This window comes from Danio rerio, chromosome 8 (assembly GCF_049306965.1).
Source record: "Danio rerio strain Tuebingen ecotype United States chromosome 8, GRCz12tu, whole genome shotgun sequence".
NCBI lineage: Eukaryota > Metazoa > Chordata > Actinopteri > Cypriniformes > Danionidae > Danio > Danio rerio.
Window position 1 is genome coordinate 16,833,513 of NC_133183.1, and position 20,541 is coordinate 16,854,053.

General features: G+C 35.6%; 2 protein-coding genes across 14 annotated transcripts in view; one reads left to right on the forward strand and one right to left on the reverse strand.

Annotated features, from left to right (window-relative positions):
• fnbp1l (formin binding protein 1-like) overlaps positions 1-12,748 on the forward strand; it is a 94,751-nt gene extending 82,003 nt beyond the window's left edge. For 2 of the 5 annotated variants that reach the window (XR_012383681.1, XR_012383682.1), the window contains 6 exons: positions 1,302-1,411; positions 2,291-2,423; positions 3,349-3,443; positions 5,198-5,340; positions 9,238-11,323; positions 11,367-12,748. Coding sequence is in view for 3 of the 5 variants with exons in the window: in NM_001003634.1 (NP_001003634.1) it covers positions 1,302-1,411; positions 2,291-2,423; positions 3,349-3,443; positions 5,198-5,340; positions 9,238-9,416 (660 nt within the window). In the remaining 2 variants the exon portion in view is untranslated. 5 annotated transcript variants of the gene reach the window in all.
• A 2,053-nt stretch (positions 12,749-14,801) lies between these two features.
• The window catches only part of bcar3 (BCAR3 adaptor protein, NSP family member), a 146,677-nt gene continuing 140,937 nt past the window's right edge, over positions 14,802-20,541 (reverse strand). For 8 of the 9 annotated variants that reach the window (XM_068223007.2, XM_005166886.6, XM_021478295.3 and 5 more), the window contains 2 exons: positions 20,057-20,263; positions 14,802-15,683 (listed from right to left, as the gene is read on the reverse strand). In XM_068223007.2, the coding sequence (XP_068079108.1) occupies positions 15,508-15,683; positions 20,057-20,263 (383 nt within the window). In that variant the 3' untranslated portion in view covers positions 14,802-15,507. The remainder of the gene's footprint in view (positions 15,684-20,056; positions 20,264-20,541) is intronic. The other variant, NM_001113620.1, reaches the window with a different exon arrangement.

Genomic DNA, 20,541 nt, shown 5'->3' on the forward strand with positions numbered 1-20,541 from the left:
TCCCTTTAAACACACTTGAGAATGGAGATGCGGTAATTCATTTACAAACATCGTCTGGATATACATTGAGTTTAGTCTAGGAGATTCACTGTTTTGAATAATTCCTCTTTGAAAACCTTTTGAATACTGAACAAAGTGTTTTGGATAAAAGCCAAACCAATTTTGTTTACCAGAAATGTTTAAGATCCAGCTGTAAATCTCTTTGTAGAAAAAAGTAATTTCAGTTATATCCAAAGAGACTTTTCTAAACAACAGAGGGAAAAAGGACATTCATGTAGAGTTTGGTGAGGTGTTTTTTTGACTATTAACAATCTGAAATCTTACAAGTTTCCTCAACATTTTCTTAATTTAGACCCACTGAATGTTTGCAGATTTGTCAAGTTGCTAGAAGCATGTTGTATGGATATATTTATTAAATCATGTGTTGTGTTTAAAGCTCTAACTTTGACAAATGCCATAATAATGGATCATTCTTTTACTAATAGTTCATAAGGACAGTTCACCCAAAACGTCAAATTGACTTTTTTTCCCAATGTTTTTTTAAACCTTTTTTTTTTTTTTTTTGTTGAACACAAAAAATGCTTTTATTGGAGAATGTTACAAACTATTAGCCATTTACACCAATATTAGCAGAATACTATGGAAGTTAATGGCTACTACAAAGTTTTGGGTGAACTATCCATCACTGATTTGAAAACCATGTTAAGGTTTACTTCTGTAAAACCAAATGCCACGGTATTACCTGTTCCTCTTTTAGCTTCTACTTTATTGCCTTACTTTGTCTATGTTATTATATACTCTCATGATCTGAGCTAAAACTACAATAAGTCAAGTTTCAGCGTAGGCCTGCCATTCTGTGGCTAAAATCATCAGCCAAAAGACATTCACTTGACTGGTGTTGATGAGCGATTTGTTGTCTTTGTTCTTGCTGAATTGGCGTGACCTAACCTTAACCTCTCAGTGGTCTTTAAAGCTGGTAAGTGTAGTGTGTTTTGGACTGCTGTACTCTAGATATAAGGTTTGAGAATAGACTTTGTGTTTAGTTGTAGTATTCAGCCATAAAACCCCTTTACTCCTCTTGTCGTTCAGCTTCAAGATGTCTTTCTTACAGTGCGGCTTAAAGTTTATAAACTATCGTCTGAATTCCAGAATTGGAATGTATGCAAACATAAGGGCTCAGCGTTAAACTGTAGGAAAGACATCTCTCTTAAGAGTGACTGTTTATATAATGTGTGCTCAGACTGTGCCGGGATGTTTGTCAGTGCATCTTTGCCTCCAACCAATAACCTGTGTTTGTACAGGCGCCAACACTAGAGGATCTCAGCCACCTTCCCCCTGAACAGAGACGCAAAAAACTACAACAGCGGATCGATGAGCTGAATAAAGAACTGCAGAAGGAACAGGACCAAAGGTAGACAATGAAGACATTTTATTATGTAGCATAGTGTTTTTGTTCAGATTTGCTATCTTTGTAATTGTATTCTGTATGCTACTAACCATCAATACAGGAAAACGCATTCATTTTTTAATTTATTTAATTTGGTATTATCTAATACAAGATGTCTTTTAAAAATATTTTATATTAACTAATTTATGCATTATTTGCTTGTTCAATTGTACAACAATACATTTTTATTATACTTTTATAATTTTTTATAATACTATAAATTATTTTGATGATAAAATTACATTGTTTATTGTAATTGTAATATTTTTAAAATAAAAATAAATTAAACATTTTCAGTAATTATTTTATAAATTTACTTGCTTAATTTTAGATATTAACAAATTAAAATAGTATTTATTTATAGTTTGTTGTTTTTTCGGCATTGTCGTTGTTGTCCATTATTATTATTATATTATTAATAATATTATTATTGTTGTTGTTGTTGTTATTATTGTTATTATTGTTATTATTATTATTATTATTATTATTATTATTATTATTACTAGTAGTAGTAGTAATATTATTAGTTTTAGGAGTAGGAGTTTTAACCAATCAGATGCCAGAGAATTATGGATGAGGAGATTCCCACCAATGAGTAAAGAGTTTTAAGTGTCCATAAAATTGCTGTATAAATGTAAGGATTTATTATTATTATTAACAATTTATTTAAATATTTAATAAATCATTTAGTTTATTATTTAGTGTATTTAGTGTTCTTATTTTAATTATTGTGTTTATTTGTTTAGGTATATGTTGCCTTGCATGCTAAAGCAACATAACTTAACGTTTTTAAATTAGTGGGAGAAGAATAATATCTCAATATTCCATTTGTCTTTATTCCAGAGATGCTCTCAACAAAATGAAAGATGTCTATGAGAAGAATCCCCAGATGGGAGATCCTGGAAGTCTCCAGCCCAAGATATCAGAGACCATATGCAACATGGAGAAACTCCGCTCCGAGATCCATAAAAATGAGGTAACCTTCCCAGAGGAATGACTTATTGTTGAGGTCTCTAAAGGAAACGCGGCCTCCGCAAAAGTACATCTGGATAAATATGACATGAAACAACTGAAAGACGCTGTGTTGCAGCGCCACCTAGTGGAGGAAGAGTCATAATACAGAGTCTGTAGCAAGAAAATGTGTGTTTTTATCCACCTTATTCCTTTAATCAATGATGCTTTGAGTGAGTAACTTTTGTTGAAATGTAATCAGTTAGTTTAAGTGTTATAAAAACTATACATCGGTTGAATATTATGAGGAAATTAATAGATTTAACAAATTAGAACTTTAAGCAGACCCTGAATAATGTGAACAACAGTGTTGGATAAAGTTACTTTAAAGTAGTATATTACATCCTCCCCTAATAAGTCAGTGTTTATTTCTTTAGGTAACAAAATGTGTTACTTGGTACTTTTTAAGGAAAGTAATGAGAAAAATACATTTTATGTTATTTTTAGTTGTTTTTTTATTAAAGATAAGTTGAAGACTGCTTAAGATAACTTTAAGATTACTTTTAAAGTTAATTTTACCCAACACTAATACTGAATAACTTCCTGTTGCAGTTTTGCAAACATATTGAATATTACTGTACTCTATTAAGTACAGAGAGAAAATAATCTAGAAGAACAAAACGCACTAAAAACAAAAAAAGCTTTGGCCACAGATTTGTTTGTGATTCTAATGTCACTTTAAAACACCAAGTCTAACTTTATCCTAATTTCAGATACAAAAGCAAGTCACAAATCCAAATTGTTTTTCTGTTACACTGCCTGGTTTCCTAAACCATAAAGCAGCCCATAATTTGAAATGTCATGGCCATGTGGAAAAAAGTGGACTTTGGGTTTGTGATTTGTTGCACACAATAGTTGTTTCACTGTTGGTTTGTCTTTCTCGATCACAGAGCTGGTTAGCAGAGGTGGAAGGAAAGCATGGATCTCGAAGTGAGCGGCGGTCCAGTGCAGATGTAAACCATCACGCTCCGCACGGAAGAGAGAGGTCTGGGTTTCCTCACTACATTATCTGCATTCTCAACACAGATGGCCTGTCTAACACACACTCATTCCTTTTAGGAGTTACTGAATTGTTGTAAATCCATGTGCAGCAGAGTGCTTGAGCTATTCTTGCTGTTTGGATGGTTTGATCAAAATTACATTAAGTCAGTGCTCATTGTTTAGTCTAGGCATGTCATTTGGACATAGTTTATTTAATTACACTGAGGTCCTTTTGTGTTTTAAATAATCCCGTGAAACATCCACAATCAATCATAAACTCTTAATTCATAATAATTTAAATAATTAATAGAAATTAAACATTTAAGCATGTTCACATTAAATTGACCATAAAATATACAGATAATGATGGTAAAAAACATTTTAGTTTGAAATAAATGCTATTCTTTCCATTTTTTTCTCATACAATTGTTAAATATAAGGCTGTTGATCTGTTTGTAGCTTTTTAAATAAGAAATGTTTCTTGAGCACTAAGTTATCATATTACAATGATTTATGAATGAGAATGTGACGGTGTTACTGGAGACTACAGTCATATTCAGCTTTGCCATCACAGGAAAAAACTACATTTTTAAATACAGTACTGTGCAAAAGTTTTAGGCCAACATTAAATCTGTTGTTTGACTGATGATATAATGGTATAGTCATTAGTGTAAATTGTTTTCTCAATTGTTTTTAAAATTGAGATATATAGGGTAAATACATTTCTTTCAATTCTTTATGTTGATGTGTAGTGTAGGTGTTGGGTTAAATTTGAGTTTTGATTATTTTGGCTTAATTGTTTAAGACATGTGAAAGGCAGTGTTGGAGAGAGGCTGTTTGTCCTGCTTTGAGCTAAATTTCCACCAGTGTTGTTTGCAATATTGTCTGAACTGATGGAATTGTGAATGCTGAAAGTATTGTTGGGTTTTAATCCATTATGCCATTTCTTCTGGAAAGGACTTCAGTGGTTATAGTTTTCATTTTAGCATTTTATTTAATATTTTCAGTGTTATAATGATTCACTAATTGCTCTTAATTTTGCTTTCGAGAATGAAAACAGCTGATTAAACAGATAAAATTTTATGTGGAGTCATAAAATGGTCTCCACCGGGTCCAGACCTGAATATTATAGAGGCTGTAGGAGATCTCCTGGACTGAAAAAGAAAGATAAGACACTCGAAACCTAATGAAGAACTCTGGAAAGTGCTAAAAGAAGCCTGATTTTACACAATGTCATCCTGACGGTTAGAACAAAACAAACAGTTTAAGCAGTGCTTGGTCCCAAGGGAAGCCACATTGAACAGACCTTTGCTTAAAGAGGAAATTTTGTGGTGTTGTATTTTTGTACATATTTCCTATATATTCTGTTTGTTTTTATTAAATAGACGGATTGATTATATATTCTTCAAAGGTTTTAGGCCAACAAAGCTGGCACAGTGCTTAGGACTTTTGCACAGTGCTGTGTATTAAACAGTTATTTAATAAAATGTATCTATTTTTAATCAAATAAATGCAACATTGATGAGCATTAGAGACTTAAACATTTAATGGCAATGTATATACTGCACATTTACTGTGTTATTTATATATTTATTTTGACTGGGATAATGATGTCAGTGCATTGTGTTGTAGTTTAGTTCTTAACAAAACATGCAAACAGTCACACCTTCAATGCTCTGTGCCTCCATACGTTACATCGCTATATATGAACATAAAGGCCTCCTGTGAATCGCTGACGTTTTTTTTCTTCTCGTTCAGTCCTGAAGGCAGTTATACAGATGATCACAGTCAGGAGCATCGGTCTCCGCCACAGCCGGACCCTCACGAATTTGATGACGAGTTTGATGATGACGATCCACTCCCTGCCATCGGCCACTGCAAAGCTCTCTACTCTTTTGATGGTACAAAAACAATGTTTACTAAATTACTATACAGCTCACATGACCGATAAAAGATAAATCAATTGTATATATTTTTTATTTATTTGAAGGAATTAACTTGTTGAAATGAAAACACAAAAACAAAAAACACAAAAACAAAAGTGTTTTCTGTGTTATGAAATGTGATTGTGAAAATTTTGCCAGGACTTGAAATAGGGCTGCACAATATACATGTACGATGACAAAAATGTCATTGGGATATTTAGTTTTTCGGTAACATATATTGGAGTCTACATTTAACAGATCTTTTTGAAATATATTGAGCTTGTTCAGTTCAAAACACAAGGCAAACATCAATTAATAGAACATCTTTAACATTATATCTTATATATACATGCTTCATATGCACATTTACTCGACATATATACACACATTGATCATAACGATCCTCAATTATCATATTTTATATTTCATTAACTCATCAGCATTACTACTTGTCGGATAGCTTTAGCCCATATATTATCAGCTGTAGCTCGAGCGATGTGCTCGCAACCTTTTTAAGTGCATCTCATATGAACTCTGTGTCAACTTTGTGTTTACATGATATTTAACATTTAAACACCACAAAGTAAAGACATGAATCTTAGCTCACCAAAGTGAAAAGGTGTATTCTCATCAATAAAATTATCTTCAGATCCGCGTCAGTATCTGCTTACTGCTCCGCCACATCCGCTTCAATCCAACAGTAATTTCTCTGTCAAATGACAGTCTCTCAAATTTAGCGACAGTTTCAATGCTGTAGGTTCTGCTCAACAACTTTATTTCAGTTAGAAACCACTCACTGAATGTGGAGGGACTCTGAATTTCTCTCTGTTGCTGTCTCATCTCTCTCTCTCTCGATCATTTCTCTGCATCATTTAATATTCTCAACCGTAACATGTCAACTGTAACTTTTCCAATCATAACTTCCTTTGTTGACCAAATATGGTGAATCAGTGTAGTTCCACTCGCTCTCCCGTTGACTCTTAAAGGGTCCATGACTTTAATACAGAATGATTAAATGGCTCATTTTCCTTGCTTTCTTTGTCTTTTTGTACATCACTTCTACTTTTCATTAGTAACCTAGGTTATCCGGGTTACACAAGTGTGATGATTATGTTGGCAACATCATCTGCATAGAGAACAGAAATAAAAAAAGCTGAAAAACTCACTAAAGATTATTTCAAGCTTATTTAAGTAAGAGATCATGTTTTACAAATAGTATGTTTGTAACACACAGTTCCTCTTAAAGTAAAATACATTTTACTGCACTGTCCTGCTTTTAATGTTTCTAGAAGACTTTTTTTTTTTTTTCCTCTTAAGGACTGAGGAATGATAGTAACATTAATTTTGGATGAAACACATAAGCAAACACACAATATCAACAAGTAAGGGACAAAATACCACGACTAACTCAATTGAGTTTATTTACAAATATAGTGATAATAAGTGCAAAATGTGTATATAAGAAAAAGAACAATAAATATGTACAAAAATATATTGAAAATCACAGACAACAAATGGGACACAAAATGTTTGTGATGGGAGAGTTTGAGAGATGAGGTGCAGGCGACGTCCAAACAATAGAAATAAATAAAACAAAACCGTCTATTCTATAGGCCAAACTGCTACCCTAACTATCCAAAAATAAAAATCTCAATATTGTAAAGAAAAATCTTCGCGTGTCTTACGCACTACCTTACCTACACTAAGATAAGAGAAAAACAAAAGTACAGCTTGTGGAGCACGCTCCTTACCTAGTGTGTCTAACAAAAGTGATATTCAAAGCCTGTGTGTGCACAATATCCTGGGCCTCAGGGGGAGCGTCCTGTCACCACTTTTATGCCACAATGTCAGCGGCTGGATTGGAGACAGTTTGATGACGTCAGAGGGGGAGACAGCAAACCGCTGGGCAGCATAAGCCAATAGGAACCACTGTAGGATTGGAAGCAGGAGAAGAGAGAGAGAAAAAAAAAAGAAACAAAAGAAAAAAACAAAACAAAAAGAAAAAAAAAATCATAATCACGCAACACAAGAACGTAGCAAGGACATTTTTTAGCAAGGTGACAGCAGGAAAAAATGTTCATGTATTAGTGCTAAAAATCTTAATTTCTGTACTCATTTGTTTGTTGATTTTAATTGTATAATTATTATTGAAATGTGTTTTTGCCACTAAAATAGCTTGGTTGCTGACATAGCATTAAATAAAAAATACATTAGATTACTTATTTTTACAAATCGTATTTCAGTGCTGTAATAATAATTTTCTATTAATTTCTTAGTGCAAATGGTTTCAAATTCAATTAATTTGATTTTAATTTCTGCTGTTAAATATGTCATATTCTGTTTTAACCACTCTCAAAGTATTTATTTATGGTCATTATTTAAAATATATATATATATATATATATATATATATATATGAAGTGTGTTTTGTTGCAATAATAATAATAGTAGTAGTAACAATAATAATACTAAACTTTATTTTATGTAGGGCCTTTAAAAGCAGCACCTCGAAGCGCTTTACGAACCTATAAAAAGTAAAGTACAAGATGCATAGGATACATGCATAGACAAGTCTTGACAAAGCTAGTCTATTAAAAACAAGGAAATATTTAAAAGCACATGAAAGCTTCTCTAAAAATATCTTAAGTGATGTTTTAAAAACAGATTTTATTCAATGTATTCTAATTAATGTTACTAGAATATTTGTTGAAATATGTTTGTTAAAGATCTTTGTAAAAGATAAAAATACTGTAAGATGTTTGCAGATATTTAAGAAACATGCTAAATGAACATTCTTGATTATCTGAAAAACAATGCTGAAGTCGGATATTCTGCTTTGAAAATGTGCCCTGCGTGCCAGAACGGCTGTCTTTGTTTTGCTTATTTTACCCACCCACTGCCAGTTTGGCCAATTATATTTCAGCACCCCAGGTTGCCTTGTTGGAAAACAGCTTATTTCATTCATTCATTCATTCATTCAGAAAGGCTCTGAAAGCATGCGTCCGTGACCGAAATGCGACCTTCAGTGGGCAATAGCAGACTCGAAATGACATGCAGATTCAGAGTTCCACTTAAAGTTATCAATTAGCAAATAATAAAAATATTACAAACGTAAACATTAGGTGAGCGGGTTACATTATTAACCATGTGTCAAAACACACTACTTGAAGAGATTTGCAGTGATAAGCAATTTGGCTGTTTGCACCGGATGAAACACGACATAAATTTAAATACAGCCATTCACGAGCACAGAATAGTGCACTTACTGCACTCCAACAAAATGGTAAGATTTTTAATCGAATTAATACATAATAAACCTTTCTAAGATTATTAAATATAGATGCTGAATCACTCGCGATGGTTTGCATTGTTTCACAGTTCTAAAGTTCAATTTCACACATTCATTTTATTTTCAAGATCTGATCTGCTGCTGCTTTCAGTAGTATGGCGATAAATTCGATGTAAAATGGCATTTAAACTCACATTTAACACTGAATAAAGCACATGAGGTGTACCTGAGGTGATTATTTTCAGTTCTCTGCTGTTCAGTTGCAAGTAATAGAAGCCGTTTCTAATATATCAATTCGAGGTGTTGGTTAGAACAAAAACTCATTTTAATATGGAAAATATTCCTTCTATCGCGTGCTGTTGCTTGTAGTTAGAACACAATTTAAATCAACCTTTAGTCTCGATCGTTAGATTTGCTCCTGTTGGTATTTCTGGCAACCTGCACTTGCGTTTGTTTTGATCTAGGAATGTAGTACCTAGTTCAACCACTGGGTGTCAAACTTACGTACTGCACCTTTAAGCTGCTTTAAAATCTATTGACTTTCTGTTGAATGCAGTTAAAGTACACTTGCATTTTTTTCTTAGGATCTAATGAAGGCACATTAGTGATGAACGAGAACGAGGTGTTATACGTCATAGAGGAGGATAAAGGAGATGGCTGGACACGGGTTCGGAAAAATAGCGGAGAGGAGGGTTACGTCCCCACATCCTACGTGGAGATCACAATGGAGAAAAACAGCAAAGGTGCGGTCACCTACATATGACATCACCTATGCCTGCCATGACATCACACATGAGGAGCGTGTGTCAGATTTACCGTGACTCATCAAGCGCAGCTCGGCTGACTGCCATATGATTTTGTTCACTGTGTGAGCTCAAGGACAAACACACACACACACACACACACACTGTCTGAAGTGACTTTACCCTCTCTGCACTGCGGCACAGTGGATCAATCTGTAGAACTGTAGAGATTTTTATGAGCTTTTTTAATAAATGTTTTTAATCATTTTTTTTTTTATCGTCAGAGCAAACCTGAACAAAACACATTGGGATTTTTTCAAATGTCTGTTGTCTGAGAGATGATTTGCTCATAATAAGAGCCTGTCACACTGCAATCAGCTCTTAATTGTTGAGATTTTTCTTTTTATGCATGCTGAAAGTAAAGTACGTTCTACTTGGAGCTCGTTTCCACAGTCCAATCATTTGCTCTGTTTGTTTTGATGTGCTTCTGACGTTCAGTCCATGCGGTTTCCAGTTTTTCCACCTTTCTCTGAAGTGTTGAAGGGTTAAACGGTCCCAAAAAGAAACTTCTGTCATGTACTCACCCTAATGATGTTGTTCTTGGGAACACAAATTCAGATTTCATCGAATGAATGCTGATTGATTTCAGTTTTTGATCAAAAACATTTCAGCCAAAATGTTTGTAGAGAGGTCAGAAAATAAATCCATATGAATCAAGCTCTTAAGTCTTTTGAAGAGACATGATTAGCCAAATTATTTATTCATGTAGACATTGATCTGAAAGTATGAACATAACTTAAACTATTCCTTATTGACTCAATAATAAACCACACTGGTTCTAGCTAAAATTAGAATTTACAAGAATAAACCTTAATAGCTCGTGCACCTCAAGCAAGCATGATTACGCATTATTTGTATCCATATTTGAATACTGAATACATTATTTGCTGATTGCTATTTAATGTCGATATTTAAAAAAATATATAAAATTTCTTCAAAAGTCCTGGATTAATCTCTTAGTTATATCTCTACAACTGAAAAATACTGATACAGGGTGTCTGCAGGGTCCTAAAATGTCTTGAATAAAAAAAATAAATAATAATAATAGCCTCAAAGTCTTGAATTCACTGTTGTAGGTCTTAAATCATTTTGATCAGTTTTTGAACAAATTTTTCTGTCCAACTAAAGCTACCCAATTGGGCTGACACACAATCACCAATAATCCATCTCAGAACAAAGAGATACAATTCAAAACAGCTGTTATTCATTTTTCACAGCAAATTCTTCACATTAAATTTCCTAATCAGAGAAAGAAAGCTAAAGCAACCCATTCATTTATATTATCATCCATTGATACAAAAACTATTTACAGAAGTAACCAGGTCATTAGAAGAAATCCTTAGTGTTTAGCCCTGCATATGTCTAAGATTTCATTCATAATGCTCTTAAAACGTCTTAAAATTGATTTGAAGAAATCTGCAGAAACCCTGTCACAGTTAAACTTTAGAAGCTAATAACCTATGTATGGATCATTCACTAATGCAAACAAAAATGGTGGGCCACAAACTTTATTCCAAAAGGTCATCAGCTGACAATTTATATCTTTTGGACCAATAACAATTATAGTACAAATATGCATTTATCAGCCAACTCCTGAAATTGTTGCTGAAATATCATGCATCACTAATTTAATTACAATGGCTTTTATTGTATCAGTACAAGTACCTTCAATGTATTAGTTAATGAAACCTCAAGGTAAAGTGTGACTCCTTCATTTGTGTTCTAAAGATGAACAAATGTCTCATTAGTTTATAACAACATTAAGGTAAGGAAATGATGGCAGAGCTTTCATTTAGGGATAAACAAACCCTTTTATTTCTTGCTGTTGAATTGTTCCTAATTAGCAGATCCCTTATAGAGACACAAAGTAATTTTTTAGTATGCAGCCTGAAGAATATAATAATTCCAAGTTGAATGGTAACTTCAGAGCAGCACCTCTGTCTTTGGTCTCTGTCTCTGGTCAGTCTTTGTTGTCATTGGAGCTCTCAGTGACTCTGTCCTCTCTCTTCTCTCTGTGGCTGCAGGTTCCTGATTGGATGATTGGGGTTCTGTGGTGTTTGGTGGACGGGGCTCACTGCTGTGGGTCTGTTAGTGGGGCGGTGGGGCGAATTTAGGAGCGAGATCGTGTTGGGGCAGGTTGCATGTTTGCATGCTGTTTGTGTCATGGCCATTAACATCATTCCATTGCAGCAGATGTTCCAGGGATATGCATGGAGGGCATGGGAGAACGAGGAAAGATGTTCTTGAGCAATAATGGAAAACCCAAAGAGAGTCAGTCATAACCTGGTACTAACATGTTTGCCTCTACCATCTTCTCATGTTCATCATAACATGCTCCTGCATGATTTCATTCCTCATTCTCCGACCCCTTAGTAGGATCTAACCACTTATCCAACCACTTTCATCTCATTTGTTTGATTTTTCACTTTTTGTTTCTGCTCATTGATGCATTCCATTTTAACCATGGCGTAACTTTCAAAAGCATGACCAATCAGAGTAGAGGAGGCATGGTGCGACAGTCCCCACTGCAACATCCACCACTTGCCCCACCCCCCTCTGCATAAGTCTGGAGGATCTTGACCAGCAGGGGGAACCAAACCAGCAGAGGAAACTCCAGCGAGGACCTTGAACACCGACCCGTCATCTCCGCCTTAATGACAGGCCTCTGTATGGAAACCAAAACCCTATAGGGGTCTATCTGATCCTCAATGCCCATAAAGGTGGGCTTGCCAGCTCTCTGCGGTGCTTTTTTTTCATCATTTCTTGTCCAGCTCCCGGTGTCACGTGCTGAAAGACATGCTCACTGCCTCCTAACAAGGGACCACACGTCTCCAGAATCTGATCTCAAGTGCGTGTATTTGTGAATGTGATTCTTACTTATCAAACTGTGTATGCATATGGATGCGTATATGCATATGTATATACCTAGTTAGTTTTGAATATTAAACTGTATGTATTAACATCTTTATTTCAGAATGAATGTGCCATTGTGACTCTTTTTTTTTTCTCTTAACCAAGCAAGTGACTTTCAGGCTTTGCTTTTCAGAACCGTGCCGTAATCTCTTTGTAACCAGTTCCTTTTCCTGTTTGAAGTCAGTTCTTAGGACCCTGGTCTTAATCGATGCACTTTTTACCCTGTTGCATTTGAATTGGAGTCATAGAGAGTGAATGCTGTCGGGTGTGAATGCTTTCTTTCGCGTGAATGTGCTGTACAGCGAGGCAAAGTTGACCACTATATACTGGGGTTTGTTTTGGAGCAAGAGCAACTGAGAAATAAATACTTATGTCTGTTTGTCTCGTTTATCCTGTCTTTTTTTGTATGTATGTATGTATATTTCATTGTTCCTGTGCATCTACATTGGGCATTTTTAGGAGTTCAGCTTTCTAACAAGCAGATACTGTATATGCAGTGCATTATAGGTGCATTATGTCATGCGTTAAACCTGAAATACACAAATATTTTACTGTTTAGGAGATTTTAGTCAAGTTTTTTTTTATTTTTATTTTTTTTTAGATTTTATTGTATTTCATTTATTCATTCATTTTCTTTTGGCTTTGTCCCTTATTTATCAGGGGTTGCCAAAGCCAAATGAACTGCCAAATATTCCAGCATATGTTTTACACAGCGGATGCTGGGGGTGTCAAAATTAATTGTTTCTTCGGTGCACCGCAATGCAGATGCAGACAATACGGTATCGGTTCAGTAATAATTATAAACAGTGATTACGCACTGACGCCATTCATCTCATTCATTAATTAATTTTCGTTGCAGCTTAGTCCCTTTATTAATCCGGGGTCGCCACAACGGAATGAGCTGCCAACTTATCCAGCACATGTTTTACGTAGCTGATGCCCTTCCAACTGCAATCCATCTCTGGGAAATATCCATATACACTCATTCACACATATGCACTATAGATAATTTGGCCTACCTAATTCACCTGTACCGCATGTCTTTGGACTGTGGGGGAAACCAGAGCACCCGAAGGACACCCAGGCGAACTCAGGAAGAACATGCAAACTCCACACAGAAAAGCCAACTGACACAGAAGAGGCTCGAACCAGCGACCTTCTTGCTGTGAGGTGGCTATTCATCTCATATTCCCGATATTGGGTTAGTTTACTAAGGCGAGGGAGGCCTCCGCGAGTAATTACAACACTCTGAATACTTAAAAACGCAGAAACTCTGCACAATTAATTGCATGTGTGTTTGCTGGACAGTCCTTCACTGACACTGAAGTTACAGCAGAAGCCCTGTTTCACTGTTATGGAGAATATGAAAGTAAACTCCATCCCTCTGTCTATCACTGTGGACCTCTGACCTGCTATCATGAGGTAACTTTTCCTGTCTTCTCAGCTGTCACAGCGATACTTCTGGATACAGACGAGAGTATGTCTGCTGAGTGAGTTTTCTCCTCCGCCTCTATTAAGGATCAGCTGTGACCGCCGCTGATGAACAACACCACAGTGTCAGAGCCAATCGCCACAGTCATTGGTCCCATACGGACTCGGACATGTCTGTTACTTCAGTCCCGCTCCTTCTGGGTGCTCTTCCACATTCGATTACTCCCGCTATTCACTCTGTTAACCCGCTGTTTGCTAAGAACAGTTTTCTTCTCGACTGACTGTTCCCATTGAATTAAGACGAGAGAGAAGAGCTGAACGCTCTCTCTTTGCTCTACAATGGTGCTGATAAGTGAAACTGAGCTCTCTGGAATCATAATAAAATACATAAATAAAAATGCATTGTTGCCTTAGTATTGCAAGCGAATGTAAACAGAAGTCATCAATACTTTAAAAGAGCTCAGTTATTTTGATGTCGACATAATTATTCTATAATAATATATAGAGAAGGGGGACATTTTTTTTTTTTTTTTAGCTTTTTCTCTTTATTTTCCTAAGCAATATATTTGAGCATGCACTTTACAAAATGCCCTCTTTTTTTATTGCGAGAACATGCAAATCTACAGTCATATGTGTGAAGCTGTTGCATTGTCAGGCGTTTGTACCTCAATAAATATGTTTATTGTTCTTTGAATTGTTATGTAGGCATTTTTTTTTCTAAGCATAGCAAAAACTCAAACCTGTGACCTTCTTGCTGAGAGGCAACAGTGCAAACCACTAAGCCACAGTGCTGCCATGATGGTTAATTTATTTTGATCAAATCATAGTAATAACATTAATATTGTGAAATGATATTACAATTTAAAATAGGAATATTCTATTCTAACATATTGTAAATTATCATTCATTTCTGTGACGACAATGCTGTATGTTCTTTGTCATATCTCTATCCTTGCTGAATAACAGGATGTATCGGGAATCACAACAAAAACATTTCTGTAATGATTTAAAAAAACCTTTTATTAGAGATTTATTCCATATTTTATTTCCGAATATTTATGAGTGACTATTTACAAATCAATAATACTTAATACAATATATTATACAAACTAGCCTTCACGTGCGTACACTAGTGATGAATATGTACATCGCTTTCCATTTTTAAACAGATCAACACTGTTCGACCAATGACATTTCTAAAAGTTTACAAACTTCCTCCCGTTCCTTCATAGCGCTAAGAACATTCGTCTTGAAGGTGTGGACCATCACGTCATTTCAAGTGTTACATACACCTCTCAGCCTCCAACTTTACCTGAATTTTATTGGGCTTGATGATGTACGGGTCATCAGATATATTCTAGGTCCTCTTCCTTCTTTTCTTGAAGGCTAAACTGGTACCTGCCCATTCCATCAGACAAAAGCGTGGTGGAGCACACACCTCTGGAATGTGCATATAGAAGAAAGTCCATCAACAAGTGCCATTTGAACTCATGATTCATGAATGGCTTCCGACTTGCAATCTGATCATGAGCTTTTGAAGCTTGTAATCTGTCAGGGACCGTCTTTTTCAGGTGCAGATGAGCTTTTTAGTCTCTACAGAGCGCTTTGGACAGTTTCAGCTTGCTCAGAGTCTAATGCATATATATATATATATATATATATATATATATATATATATATATATATATATATATAAAGTGTCGTTGTTCAGAGTTCTGTGTGTTTGACTGCAGGCTCTAGTTTTCTAGACAGGGCCGTGAGGATGAGCTTGAATTTGTCGTATCTCTCAGTCTGCTCCACTGCAGCTCCTCTGCTCCCCCAGAGCAAACGCAGCTGGAAATCTGTCCTCAAGATCTCCAGCATGTCTTCATGGGGTTGGAAGTCTGGAGAGAGAAAAAGAGAAAGAGATTTTATTAACACATTCAGTTTCACTCTTACTTTTTAGTCATGTGCATAATGCAACTACATTTGGTTGCCTGTTCAACTTTTTTTTCTTTAATCTTTTATCAGAACACACAAAGTTCAGTCATTTTGGAGTATGACAATTAGCTTTTACAACCAAATGAACACCTGAAAAAAGCTGGTAGTAGTACCTAACAACTGCATTTTACACTGTAAACTGAACATGTTGTTGTGGCATTTTAAATCATTTGAAAAGATTTCCGATCTCTACTGTATGCATAGTGGAAGAAATCACGGGGAACCAAGAACTGGTTAGTAATTATTTTGACAGATGAGTCTTTTATAACAAAATCTTATCGTGTTGTGATTGCCGTCTTCTAAGCTAAAGGATGGAACCATTATAAAAGATGTAAAAAATAAAAATAAAAAACAGTGACTGCTAGCCCATTTTGAGGAAAACAGAACACAGCGGGGTTAGTTGTTACAAGATGTTACAATTACGCCACACACACTGTTGGACACCAATTAAAGTAACACAATATTTTTTTTTTATTTTGAGTGTAACATTGAAAACTGTTTAAATAAAAATGTTTTTTAATTGAGACTTTTTTTTAATAGAAAAAAAATATTTTATTGCTAATAATGCAAATAAATGCATTGTATAATAATAGATAAATAGATAATAATGCAAATAGATTCAAATGCGTTTATCCAATAAACAAATAAATAAATAACCATACTGAGCTATTCAGAATAAAAAAAGAATTTAGCCAATTACTGAGAAAATATAGCTACCATTTAAAATAAACTGAATTTAAATTATTTGTGTGAAATCTGACTTCATAAGCATGTGTTACAACTAACCCTCTGTCAGTTACAACTTGCCCCACAGGTGGGGTAAATAGTAACCTTTTTACTCCTGGCTCTTTTGGCAAAACTGCACAGAAACCATAGGTCCGGCGATCATAATTCAGTGCCCATTTGTAGGAGAGGCTTGTGTGTTGTCGGTTAAAAAATATGGTTAGTCTAACCCCATTACTTTGTTCATTATTTGACCAAAACCAAAAAGTGTTACTTTATATTTATTTTATATTAATTTAAATCTTGAGCTCTTGAACGCAGCAGGACTGTGGGTACACGAGCAACACTTTTTGTCCAGACTATTTCAAAGAGAACCAATTGCATCAGTTGCGTTTCCTCTATGCACGGTTGTTTCACACAAGTAAACGGGAGCACGAATGTAATCATCCTCTCATAAGGTATTCACCCGCTTTCTTTTGCTCGCACAAACAGTTATTTTTGTAAGTCATGCTGCTTCTCGATTCTAAGATCACATTTGCACGCATATTGGGCCATCTTTATTGTCGAACCCTGCTTTAAGAAAACTACCAATTAAAAATAATTTCCAACTAGCCAAAGTGGCTAGTCAGAGCGGCTGTCTTACCCGCCAGAGCTGAAATCTACCCACTTTTGGTGGGTGTCAACCCCTGGGTGCAGTGTATTTTGGGTATTCCTACAAATATACCCATACAAAATAAAACTGATTTTGTGGTCCAGAGACACATTTACTTATCAGGTTGCTGAAAATAAAACTAGAAGTAAATATAAATGTGTATACTATATATAAGTTTAAGACATTGGTTTACTTGCCAATTTTACTGTAACCTTTAGTCCTAAAAGCTGTTGTAAATCAGTAACTGTTGTTACAAATGTTACTACTTCAATGTGTTCCTTATGCCGCCATTCATACCGCGGCGATGGCGGTAATTGGTGCGTCAGCAGTAGAGATGCGCGGTTGGCGGTTATAGCCGCGGACTCCGCGGATAAACCGCGGATCGGGCGGATGACGTTACGAAAAAATAATATTTTAATTAAATTCGGGCGGGTGGCGGGCGGTTGTACTGTTTTTATAGGCATAGCTGGCGCACCAACGAAAAAGCCTAGGACTGACTTCACAGAATGGGAGGAGGAATCGGATACACTAATTCTGGATGAAGTACAGAAGTATTCCTCTACAAACTTCCGTATAGACGGATCAGCAGAGGAAAATCTACTTCCTTTTGGGAGAAATAAGGCCAGTCATTCCCACGACTACAGCACCTTTCCAAGAGAATCATATGCATTTCAGCAACAAGTGCTGCGAGCGAGCGCTCCTTCAGTACAGCAGGGCGCATTATAGTGGCTATGCAGGCGCTCCCGTCTGAATCCTGACACTGTCATACATGCACTTAGCCTGGTCAGACTTTATGTTCGCTCAAAGAGGGATGGCAAATCTATTTTTCTAATTTAATTTCTAATTGTGGGGGTGACTGAGCCTACAAGGTTTAGGCACGATATGACGTTTTTATTAAAAAAATTTCAACTGTTTGCCAAAGCATGCGACTATAGCCTATGCCTACATTAAGATATTTATGTTAATATTTTTTTACTGCCTGTTGTTTCTTTTGGCATATAAAATAGGTATTGTCTGATAGAGATATAAATAAAGGTTCATCTGTGTCGCAGAACTGTGTTGTTTCCGATTTCTACAAGCTCAATAAAATCCACAGCAAAAAATAAAAAATAATAATAAAAAAAATAGTCGAAAAACTGTGCCCATTAATTAGATGTGCAAGGCAAGCAGGTACGTTTTTGGGGTTGCTATGGACAACTACAAATGTAAACATTATTAGGCTATAATGTAAATGACTTATTATTCTATCTATTTACTAAAAAATAAAGTAAAATAGGCATTTAGTAGTAGGCTAAATAGCAGCATGTTGAAATGATGTGTCAACGCGTTTTCTATTAGACTACAATAAAAAAAAAGTTGTACAGTACAGTGCGTTTAATTTAGGCTATTTATTTATTTTTGTCCCTGTGCGCCAATTGGAGACGGAGTTCACTGCTGATGAGAGCTCGGGTGCTTCTCATTTCTTATTTGTGCATCCTCGTTTCCTTTCCTTGCTTTCTTTCCTCGTGTTTCCACCCCACCGGGATACGAGGGAAGGACGCAAGGAAAAGACTTAATCGAGGAATCGAATCAAGTGAAAAGACACGTCCTCGTATCTTTAGCGTCACTTCAAAGCGTCGTCAATTAATGACTTGCACGTTTGGATTAACTGCATGTCTACATTAAAGTCATTCTCTATTCTATAATGATCAATAAAGAAACATTCATTTAATAATAAAAAGGAATAAGCCATTCAAATAAAGAGCCCAATCAGCAGATGACGGGCGGGTGCGGTTTTAAAAATTGGTCAAAAATGTTACTGCGGATGGATGGCGGACGGATGATGAATTTTGTCATGCGGTTGCGGATGAAATAATAGCCCATTCACGCATTTCTAGTCAGCAGCTTTTGGCTACTGGGTGGCACTTTAACCACAGATATTCAGCTTTGCCTTTTCAATTAAATTTTCAATTTTCAATTAAAATATAATTTTGATTTAGTTTTCTTAGTAATAAACATGCTCTTACACTATACTGTATGTTTTAAAAAAGATACATGGTGAGAAGTATAGCCATAGGCTTCAAAAAGCAAATACAAGAATTAAGTTTTTTAGCCTTTAGTGCCCTATTAAGTTGAGTTGGGGTGAAAATAATGTTTTGATTTCTTTGACCATCATGGCGATGTTATTACCTCAAATCCTAAACGTGCGGATATGAAAAACAGCTAAAGAATATTAAGATGATCGTGCCAGTGGAGCACATCACCTGATTGTGAACTTGTGATCACCTGAACTTACTTTATCAGTAGGCTATTTATTATTTATTACAGGCTATGTTACAAATATTTGACCAACTGCCACTTCATGTAAAACACTCTCATTTTTGAATAAATGAATTAAATAATATCCGCAAGCAGAGTGAGCCGCATATTATTTATTGTCTGTTTACAGAGCGACAGCAATTTTAAACGGTGCCGGTATTAGCTCTGGCGGTAATGGCCACTTTGAACTCTCACCTACTGTAGGTAATTATATTGATTTACATCCCAAAATTTAAAGTGAAAATCCCTGTAGTGATTCATGATTCATTCTGAGTGACGTGACTAAGGAAATGATGACTGACTCAAAAGTAAGTAGCTCATGTTAATGCAGTATCTGCTCTAAAAAAAATGTCTTCAACTGAATAATAGCTGATAACCACATATTACGAGTCCAACATTTGTGAATTGAACCGTATTGCTTATGCTGTATGCTTATTTTGGCTATTTACCCTCTAAAAAGAATCCATAATTCAAGTGCTAATTTTTAATCTGTGTTTTCATGGAGCTCTGGTCTTTAATATAAACGTTTTATCAGATCGATGTGTTTGGCTTAAAGTCCTGCATGTTCCTGTTGAAATGACTGTGGTGATGTCCTTGATTTACCCTGGAGGATCCGCTGTGCATTGCAGGTGTAGGTGTCTGCATTGCGTGCAACCGCTCGAGCTCCTTCCAGGTGCCGAAACATGATTTCACAGCCTTGATCGGTGTTCTCCCAGACGTCCATACCCTCGAAGGTGACTGCAGGCCTCTCCATCAAGGTGAGCAGCGGCATCAGCAGAGGAACACTGGCATTGCTCAGCGGGATTTCAGCTGGAAACACAGAGGTTGTGTCCCACATTACACACTATGTACAGTTCAAGTCAAAAATGATTAGCCCTGCTGTAAAATTTTTCTTTTTCAAATATTTCAACAGAGCAAGGAATTTTTCACAGTATTTCTGATAAAATGTTCTTGTCTAGATAAATTCTTTGGACTAATAATTCTGATTATTAGCCCATAATAAACAGAATTATTATAAAATATATTAATTATTATTACATAATTCTGATTTTAACTGTATGTACTTATGCACTCAAGTGTTTAGTTTG